We start from the raw sequence: 10,196 nt of genomic DNA on the forward strand, positions 1-10,196 counted from the left end.
GGAAGTATAGACAGAATCAGCAATTCAAGAAATCAGCTATTTTATTTATTGCTGAGCCAAACAAAAAACCCCCCACCTTTTCAGAGTCAACCTCCAGAATGTCAGAGGCTGTGAATTTAGTCACAATTCCATGTAAAATAGTCTAAGTAGAGCTTATAATGGCTTCATAAACAAGAGCTTTTTGATTTCTAACCCCACAGCTACTATTACTGGAGTGTGATGTGTGAACCTTCTGACTATTAATCCCTGGAAGATGCATGGCTTTGCAGTGAGGTGGCATTTGGCAGAGTGTGAATCAAACCATCACTGATTTCCTCATCCTTTGTCTTCACGTTTAGACTGTAAATGGCCGTGTTAAATAGGTGTGGACAGTAAGTATGAAAAAACACCTGAGGCAAACTGTGAAACAAAAGGCTCTGTATTCTCAGATGATGAAGAGAACGATTCAATGGATTGTGCATTCATGAACAAAAGGCCCAAAAAGAAGGATCAACCCCTTGAGGTACTTCCATACTGTCAAGGCTCCTCCTTCCGATATTACTTGACTCTTCAACTGAATGAACATCTCTCTTTGGTCTAAAAACACCGAGTCCAAACAATACATTTCTGGTCTTTCAAGAGTGGGTCTTGATATGGGTTTGCTCACTTTCCTGCATGCGTGCATTTCCTGAAAGAAGTCTGAATTAGTGCCTGTGGAGATAATAGTTACACAGGGCTTCAGAGTTGGATCTGAATTGCAAAACTTGGATCGAGCTCTAAATCATGTGCTAATTTGGAGGTATTTGCGTGACAAGATTTGGCTATCAACTGCTTTTGATAGCATGATTTTTCATGTCTGTAGAGGAAAATACATTCTCACCCCCAAGGCAGGGTAGTTAAGGTGAGAGCAGCCAGCAGCCACAGTTCAGAGCCCAGTTCCTTTCGCTTGAGTTCACACCTACACAAACCCCACCGAGACCAGTGGCAGTTCTTCATGACTTCGATAGGTTTTTGAATCAGGCACTGTATGAACAAGTATGCTTTAAGCTGCTTCATGGAAAGAAAAGAACTAAAGGAGACACAGATCTCACACTGTGGTTTACCAAAAAGATATTTTAGCAACATTTTGTTGTGGAGGAAATAAAACCTCCATGGGAGATGCTGTAGGCAAAGACTCCTTCCAGATCTGGGCTGGGGGGATGGAGCCACAGCCAGGAGCTCTCAGATCTGAGCTGGGTGATCTCCTACCCTCCCCGTGGCTCAGTGTGAGGGAGCAGGAGCGGTGTGGTTTGCTTAGCAGTTTTATGTCCTTCTGGTGGGTTGTCCTACAACTGGGGGCTCTCACCAGAAGCTGGGCTGCTCTGTTCTTAACTTACAAAGGTGCAGCCTCTCTAGCTACTCTCAGAGCTATCTAGTGGCCTCCCAAAGGAGGCTGAGTTATTCATTCCTAATTTAAGAGTCTTTGCTGTGCAGTTAATGGCTGCTTTGGTTTAAAAGCCACCTGGCTTCTCAAAGAGCAGCCTTCTCCCAAGCTGCAGGAGGTACTGCTCTGGTTGTCCAGCTGCATCCCAGGGCTCCTGGTTTACAGATAGTGATTCTGAGCCAGCAGCTATGGAGTCTGGCGTGGTGCAGGATCCCTGACTGCCATGCATAGCAGCTTTCTTCCTCAGCTCTTCTCCTCCAGCTGTGCGTTTCTGGGTGCAAAAGTCCCATCCGGCTGTGTTGTGCTTTTGGGAATTCACAGTGGACACTTGGGGCAAAATTTCAGGCTTGGAAGATGGAGTGAGATGTCGGATGAATCCCATCTTTGCGAGAAACTACTTTGGTCCATGGGCAAGCTAAAAGAGGTGGAGATTTGGATGGAATCTAAACAAAACCTCGCCATGCTGTAGTCCCTTATTTGTGTGAATATTTATACCTTGCTGCATCACAGGAATGTGGAAACACAGCATGACCTTGGGTTTGAATGTCCTATAAAATAGAAATTACAAAGTCCTCACTTATAAATGGTAAGATCCTGTCAGGGTCTTACAGGTGAATAGGTTGATGCTGTTAGAGAAAACAAGGCTTTGGATATTTATTTAAATGGAGCAGAACAGCTTACCAGGCCCTGCAGTGTTACATGATGCTATGACAGGCCTCCACACTGAGAATTTGTGCTCCTCCGCAACATCTGCTAACCATTTCTTTTTGTGAAGCTCGAAAGGCACAATGCCATGCCAAAGGTTTTCTGAGAGAAGTATATGCTGCAGATTAGGGGGCTTTGTTTGTTTGTTTGTTTGTTTGTTTGCTAGTCTGTCTCAATCTGGAGAACGGTGTTAATCACAGTAAACCAGTTTCATGGAGTTGGTCTGGCCCTTCCTGGGCATTCAGGGCTTCTTTTTAAAGCTCTCTGCATCAGCTGACTGCAAAGAATTGCGATAGTTGGCTTCTAAAATAATTTCAATGGATTGTGTCTGGCCTGTCTCCCAAGCAAGAAGCTGATCTTTTAAGAGTTCTGCTTTGTAAGAATTACAGGCCCAGTGTGTTTCACCTCGGGGACCCCCTCAGATTTGCAATGCCCCAATGAGCTGTACCCTCAGAGGGGCTGCGTCTGGGTTGGACAGTGCAGGATGGGCTGGGAGACACCTGAGCTGGCTTTCAGCCACTGGTTTGCTCTCTTGATCCATGAGCTGCTGTAAATGGCACCAATTGGCCCTGGCTCCTTTGACCATTAGTTATTAGCAATTTTTAGCCACACTTCTAACCAAGCACCAGAGGCAAAGGTGTTGGTGTAACCTGACTAAAGGACTACAACAGGTTTCTTAAAGGCTTTATTCCTCACCTGGCCATTGATTAACGATCTTCAGGGCTAAGATCTGCTTCTCCCTAACTTCGTGCCTGAAATGGGATTGGTGCCACAAAGGTGGGTGAGTTTTAAGGAAAGAAAAAATGTTTCCTATTATGCCACTGAAGTTTTCTCTTGCTTTTCTGCAGGCACCGCCTAGGACCCTTAGACCTCGCTTCAGGAAGAAAAGTACCTCGTCCTCTGCCACTGAAACAATGTGAGTGCAATGAGCCAATAGCACCAAGATCCACAGAATGTCTCTCTTCTGCCTTAAAGAGCTACTCGTTAATAATGTAGGAAACAGCAGTGGGATGGATGTGCTTTGATGTACAGCATTGTAGACATGGCCTTTCTCTCTCCTCTCTCTGTATCCTTCTGTTACATGCTTCTCGCGTTTGTCCGTGACATGGGTAGGACAGTCTGGCAGACACCTGCAGGTGAAGAGTCCTTGTTTTGTTTGCAGAGGGTACACCCACTCAACGCCAATCCTGTAAGGCTGTACATTGCCAATTCTCATTTGTGTCTGCATAGCTCTAGCTCTGTGAATGCACAGCAGAAACAAAAATAATCAGTTACTCATGATGATACATTGACAGTGTATTTATTTATGGCTTTATCATTAATGAAGTGGATTTGCAGAACCCATGGATTTCTCTTTCTTCCCTTCCTCTTCAAGACTGTGAATGATGTAACAAATGTCAAAGTACTTTGACTGTACAAAATGTCCAAGATTCAATAGTGAAAGCTGAGCTGCAACTCCATTGCTCTTTCTGCAAGTAAGTCACGTGTTCTGAGAGAATCATTATGCCAAAAACCATAGAGACAGAGCCACTTACAGAGGACGAGGAAGAGACGTGCGAGAGAAAATAAATGGTTTCAATGATGTAATGAAGGGGGAGTCTTAATTTTGATCAGCCTGAGCCAGAAGAGTATTGTGTGGAAAATTATGGTGGCTAGAACTAAATCGTAGCACTTGTGGCAAATGTTCTACTGCCAGTTTTAAAGTGTGAGCAAGCCAGGCTTGTACTAGCTGCAGCAACAGAAATTAGAACTGCTTTAGTGATGCATTTCCAGGGGAAAACGCACCTTTCTCCCCTGCCTGCAAGTGTCAGTCCCAGTGCCCTGCTTTCCTGGCGAGGTGCTGCTGTTCTACTTGCACGAGCAGAACAGGGTGCTGGGTCTCAGCCGCTATTTGAAGCCTGAAGTTTCACCTGTAGCATGGAGTTTGGTTAGAGCCACAAGAACCAGATGGAGTGGTGTATTCGTATCCATATATAAACGAGAAACATAAAAGAAGAGGAAGATGTGGTAGGGTTTGTGTATTTGTGCTTCAAGTTGGTGTCCCTTGTAAGTGTTGAGCATGTGAGATTCACACATAAGTTAATTACGTGGCCCTTTGTGTTTGCTCTTAGACCTGTCACATAGACTAGAAAAACGTTTAGCATTACGTAGAACATGCCGTCACTAACGGATCAGTACATGGGCTTGATGGTGAAGGGTACTGCTAATCCAGGTGCAGCAGTCCAGGATGCCAACAGCTGGCTGGAGTGTATCAGGCTCAGAGATAAATCTGAAGTGGCCTTTGAAACCTTTTCTCTGCCGGGTATGCATCGATATCCCAGCCGTCCCTGTCTGATTGGATCCCTGAGGTTTTCCCCCAGAGCTTCTTACATATGTGGGGAAGAGAGAAACAAATGATGCGCACGCACAAATGTTTATCTGACCTGGCTAGGAAGTGGAAAAAGCAAGCAGGTATTTCCTGTGTCTGCCACAGTATTTGGCCTCATTACCTGAGAATTTTATTTCCTTCACATGTGCTAATTCAATCATATTTTGCAATGGGTAAGAAGGAAAAAGTCTTCAGAAAATAAATTAAAAAAACCAACCCCAACCACCAAACCTGTCTAAATAGCAGTTAAAGAAGAGTCAGTCCTTGGAAGATACTCAGCAAAAGCTTTGAGGAGCTAAGCTTGTGTGTTTTACTTTTAAGCAGCTTTAGAGTTTATTTGATTTCTTTTGGCAAACGTTAAAAAGAAATAGAAAAACTGCCTGCAGTGTTAGCAGAAAATAAAATCCTGTTGCAAGCAAGCTCTGTTTCCCTGCTATGCAATGGGCTGCCATAAGATAAAAAAGAAGCTGACAAGTTTGCACTCAATAATGCCAAAAACCCCAACATAGAGCTACATAACATCTGACAAATTCTCAGACATGCTGTATTAACATTGATTCTCACTAAAATTATTAAATGTGCGTCTAATCTGCTGTTTTACTGTAAACTTGACTGTTTAGCATTTCTTAAGTGCTGACGTGAAATTGTTGACAAGGGAGTTGCCTTATATCTCTCAAAACATTCACTGTATAAATGAGAAAAATAAACCTTTTCATATCTGGCAAAAATGTATTAATTTATCAACTGAGCTGTATATTTGTGTATAGATAGACAAGAAATGTGAATGCCTAACCACGTACACTTAGTGCTGTAGTGTTCTGTATACAAAGAGACCGGTCATTTGCTTTTGATTCCTCATCTTCCACACACAGGTTGTTTACAGGTGTTGCCCCAAGTCCGTCACTTCACTCTTTGGCACTTGGGTTCGTTCAGAATAACCCCCAGGCAGGAAGGCTTTTGTTTGTTTCTCCCTTGAGCCTCCGGCAAGGAACAAGCCCGACTCAGCGACTCGCCATCCTGCGCTGCTGCTGACCCCTCCTGGCAAACGGGGGTTCGCAGGACCGGAGCAAGGGGAGGGCGCACGGGTGGATGGTGGATTCTTGGGAATGCGTTGATGGGGAGCGATGCTCAGCTTCCTCCCGGCTCCGGCCGAGGGGGCAAGCTCGCTAACCGCTTGCAGATACTCCTCTGAAAAGCAAGAAATCTTTCAGCTGATGGTTTAAAATAGCAACAGATATGGCCTAAGTAAGAAAAGCCCAGTTTTGGTGCCTTGTGGGCTGCTGGTCTCGATGATCAATCTTGTAGGGCAGGCAGGCACCTCCTGACTCCGCAGAGGTGGGCTGGAGAGCGGTGCTGAAAGAAACAGGCCAGCTGTAGAAAATACAGCCTCTACCCAGCACGAGGCTCAAATGAGACTTGTGTTACTTTGAGCAAGTAAAATTGAGGCTGAGGGGAAGGAAAATGCAGCTGAAGATGCTCCATGGTAAACAGGCCTGCGATTACCTCACCAATTTACCGTAAATTCACCTAAATTATGAAAAGAATAAGCTTAAAGCAGCGCAGTGCAGCCCTCCGTGCCTCGTTTCTTGTTGCAGGGGCCAGCGTCAGCGCAGTTACAGCAGTCGCCAATTGCTGAATCAGGATCACATCAAATACAGGCAAGACAGACTTCATGTGTATCACTGTCACCTCGGAATTAATCCCACACTGATCTAAATTGTGTAAGTGCAAACCCAGCACGGAAGGAAAGAAGAATTGGGTTATTTATTCCTATTAAAGAGGGAGAAAGCTGCTTGGAGAGATGCAACGCTCCTTGGCCTCATGTAAACAACCTGCTGCCTTTGACTGCTCTCTGAAGTGTTCTCATGTCGTGATGAAACCCTTGTACTTGTGACTGAATGCTCGTTAATCACAGTTTCCTTTTTGCTGTTCGTTTCGGGTACCCATTTTGCATCTAGCACCATATTTGAAATAGCAGAGAACACTACATTGGGATTTGCGTTTAGACAAACTATTTAAGGATCATAATTGTGCACTTTGTGTGATTTCTTTCCTGTGCTCGGTAGAAAAGATCTGTGCTGGAATGGTACACTTAATGACTCACAAGGATGGCCATTACAACAGTATTCCAAAGGTTGATGTTTTGCTGGTTTTGTTATACTGCTTGAATAAAGTCTTAATCTTTTCTTTAAAAAAAAAAAAAAAAAAGGAAAAAAAAAAAAGAAGAAAACATCTTTAGTCTGTTCAATGTATCTGGCAGGCCAGAATAATTACTTTGATCACTGTATTATTTTTATCTCAATTCTGGCTGACTGTACATAGATGTATTCACCAAGTGCTGCATGTCCTTCATAACTTCTTTCTGTATTATGAACTGGAAAAAAAATACAGCTACTGAACACTCTGAGTAACTGGTGAATTCATTGGAATGCTACGGCCTTGGACAGCAAACCATCTCTCACTATACATGTGGCTCTGGAGCCGATAACCAGGGACTATCTGCTTAATAATGGATTAATTATTAGTGAATGTTTTGAAGTTACTGCTGGAAGCAACTGCTTGTCACACACTTGTGAAGTTACCAGCTTCTAGAGCAAACCTCCGATCTAGCCCTTAGTGAAACCAGAGACCAGTTGGCCTGTACACTCCAAAAGGACCCTGAAATAAATACTTGGTGTTCCATATGTATGTGTGATCAGAGATAAGCAGTGTGAGGTATAGTTAGGCTTAAAGAATAAACAAGAAAATACTCAGAATTGACTGCTTAAGGATGTACTGTAAGACCCAAAGAATATATTCTACTTCTAAAAAAATCAACACAGGATATAAAATGTGAGTCCTGTAGTGAAATTCGGTGATTTGGTGGCTAATACATTTTTACATCACTTATAAAAACTGCATGTAGCCATGAAACACTGGGTGGTGGGGGTTTTTTCTATGGTCTCTGGCATGGAGACATGGCAACAGTTTATCTGGTACTGTGACAGGCAACAATACTGAAGCTGACCCTGCTCTCTTTTTTTCCCCTTCCCCAAGGAGGGAGCTACCAGTAAGTATGGACACAGGAAAATATATCCCGGGATTATCTGAACATGTTCCTTTTAAAAAATTTAAGATTAAATATGTTGAATTATTCACTTTTAGTGATGTTTAGACTGTATTCATCCAAGTTACACACAATCACAGGAAACCAACAGACATCAGAACATGTAGGTGACCGGCTTGACCTCCGCCAAGTGAAATACAAATTGCAGCTGAAGATAATCTTGAATATTCCTTTATTTTGGGCATTGATACCCGTAATTCTGATAAGATGATATGCATATGTTTATTTAGAAAACTAACAGGCATTACAGATTTATGTTGTAGAATTAAGACCATGCCCCACACACCACGACCACCACCTCTTTCCTAGAGAGATGCAAAAATGAAACCAAGATTTCTACATACGAAGATTTGTGCGATCGTGATACTTCTGGTAGGGATCATCAACATACCAATTTCTTCTTTTCCAGAAAGAAGTGGTCATTTTATCAAGGAGCTTACATTGTGTTCTAGTGCACAACATCAGCTCTCTCAAACGCTTCCTCTGAGATGCTGACTTCTTCCACAGTTTCTTCTTATAACCAGACTGTCAGAAAATACACAAAAGACTTTTAAGTGGGTTGCTGTAAATATATATATACAGCAATCATAGAATGGTCAGGGTGGGAAGGGACCTCTGGAGATCACCTAGTCCAAGTGCCTGCTAAAGCAGGTTGCACAGAATTGTGTCCAGGCAGGTTTGGAATGTCCCCCGAGGAGACTCCACAGCCTCTCTGGGCAGCCTCTGCCAGAGCTCTGGTCACCCTCAAAGTAAAGATGTTTTTCCTCATAGTCAGAAGAAACTTCCTGTGTTTCACTTTGTGCCCCTTACCCCTTGTCCTGTCACTGGGCTCCGCTGAAAAGAGCCTGGCCCCATCCTTCTGACATTCACCCATAAGATATTTATAGACATGGATAAGATCCCTTCTCAGTCTTCTCCAGGCCAAACAAGCCCAGCTCTCACAGCCTTTCCTCACAAGGGAGGTGCCCCCATCATCTTTGTAGCCCTGTGCTGGCCCCTGCCCAGCAGTTCCCTGTCTCTGGAACTGGGGCAGGGCAGGGGCAGGATCCCCTCAGGGCAGCCCCAGCCCGTGCTGGTGCGTGGGGCTGTCCCTCCCCAGGGCAGGGCCTGGCACTGGCCTTGGCTGAACTCCATGAGGTTCCTCTCCGCCAACTCTCCAGCCTGCCCAGGCCTCGCTGAGCGGCAGCGCAGCCTCCGGGGCATCGGCCGCTCCTCCCGGCTCTGTGTCACCAGCCAACTTGCTGACGGTACACTCTGTCCCTTCATTGTAATGTTCACTGATAAGCAAACCAGGACAAGCTCCCTACTTTCAGGAAGGCATGACTGTCCCTACAGAGCTTTTTTTTTTAAACTTCCACACCAGCTACTGCCCTCTAATGGAAGTAAAACAATTAGCTCACTGACTGTAAAGCTATCGCTAAAGTGTCTTACCTTTCTCCTAACCCAAAGGCCATTGTGCAGCCGGAGAAACCTCTTGACGACAGATTTCACGCTTTTCCTCTTTCCATTCCGTAAGCTACAGTAAGTGAGAGTCCTCGCTGGCTGTTGAAGGATACTCGGAAGCAGAGATGTGACACTAAAAAACACCCCCAAAGCATGGAAAAACACAGAACAGTAATGAAACATTTTCCTCAAGTTATCACTATTTTTCTCACATAAAGAGAAATCACAAGTGGCTGAGACTTGTTTGGAGGTTAACGAGAGCTCATGTAACATTACAGCACACCACTGAACGAGTGTGTAGGTACCAATGCTAACCGCGGCGCCACACACTAGTCAAAATACATTTCCAAGTTATATTCCACACAGAATGGCTCTTTTCCACCAACAAAAAGCGGCTCAAGCTCAAGAGCAAGCACTCGGCTGTTATGTGCATTCACAAATTGCTTTTAGGATATTAATCATCAGCGAAGGACGGCACCGATTATGACACGGTTACGGGGGGGGGGGGGGGCCCACGCCTGCACGGCGCGCTCCATGCTGTGCCCTGCTTCGAGCACTGCCAGCGGGGCTCACAGACCGGCTGGCTACCGCATGAAGCAGAGGCTCCATAAACCTCCTTTTCAACTTTTTTTTTTTTTTTTTCTGCAAAGGAGAAGCCGACCGTACCTGCCGAGGAGCGAGGGGGTGCCTCCCGCGGACAGGGCCCTCCCGGGCAGCCGCGGTCTCCACAGCGGGGCCGCCGTCGGTGCCCACACCTGCGCGAAGCGCCAGGCCGAGAGGCCGGGGAGAGCGCGGCCCACGGCGGCCCAGCGGCCGGCCCAGCGGCCCAGGATCCCTGCGGAGAGCCAGACCCCTTAGGCGAGGCCGCGCCACGCCGCCATTTCACGGCGCTCCCCCACCCCCACCCCGAGATGGCCGCCCGCCTCCCCTCAGCCCCGCGCAGCCACCCACCCGCCACGGCCCCGCGCGCCGCCGCCATGCCCCGTACGGCAGCCCGCGAGGGTCACGCTGCGCCGGGGGCGGAGCGCTCCCGCGCGGCTGCTGACCGCCCTGCCCTCGCTGCCAGAGGCGCTGCGGCCCAGGCCTGCCTCGTGCCCCCGCCCCGCAGGGCCGGGGTAACCGCCTCCCACCGCGGCGCGCCCCGCGTCAGGGACAGCCGGCCGCTGGCGGCG

At 46.4% G+C, this 10,196-nt stretch overlaps 2 protein-coding genes across 5 annotated transcripts in view; one reads left to right on the forward strand and one right to left on the reverse strand.

Moving 5' to 3' along the window:
• REEP1 (receptor accessory protein 1) overlaps positions 1–6,882 on the forward strand; it is a 70,511-nt gene extending 63,629 nt beyond the window's left edge. For 2 of the 4 annotated variants that reach the window (XM_055710999.1, XM_055711022.1), the window contains one exon: positions 2,956–6,882. In XM_055710999.1, the coding sequence (XP_055566974.1) occupies positions 2,956–2,966 (11 nt within the window). In that variant the 3' untranslated portion in view covers positions 2,967–6,882. The other 2 variants (XM_055711010.1, XM_055711008.1) reach the window with 2 other exon arrangements.
• Positions 6,883–7,736: 854 nt separating this feature from the next.
• On the reverse strand, positions 7,737–10,131 carry MRPL35 (mitochondrial ribosomal protein L35). Its single transcript, XM_055711044.1, has 4 exons — positions 9,976–10,131; positions 9,691–9,859; positions 9,013–9,157; positions 7,737–8,106 (listed from the first exon to the last, which is right to left on the reverse strand). Exons 1-4 carry the CDS (start codon positions 10,001–10,003, stop codon positions 7,918–7,920), a joined length of 531 nt encoding a protein of 176 aa, XP_055567019.1. The 5' UTR covers positions 10,004–10,131; the 3' UTR covers positions 7,737–7,917.
• Between the last annotated feature and the right edge of the window lie 65 nt (positions 10,132–10,196).

Source organism: Falco cherrug, chromosome 1, assembly GCF_023634085.1.
Source record: "Falco cherrug isolate bFalChe1 chromosome 1, bFalChe1.pri, whole genome shotgun sequence".
Classification (NCBI taxonomy): Eukaryota; Metazoa; Chordata; class Aves; order Falconiformes; family Falconidae; genus Falco; species Falco cherrug.

Excerpts from the sequence above, each read along its gene's own strand:
- MRPL35 (XM_055711044.1), bottom strand. The coding sequence starts at position 10,003 with ATGGCGGCGGCGCGCGGGGCCGTGGCGG. Across the intron at positions 9,158-9,690 it reads ACCCCCTCGCTCCTCGGCAG|TGTCACATCTCTGCTTCCGA; the intron begins GTACGGTCGGCT and ends GGTGTTTTTTAG. Across the intron at positions 8,107-9,012 it reads GCCTTTGGGTTAGGAGAAAG|TCTGGTTATAAGAAGAAACT; the intron begins GTAAGACACTTT and ends ATTTTCTGACAG.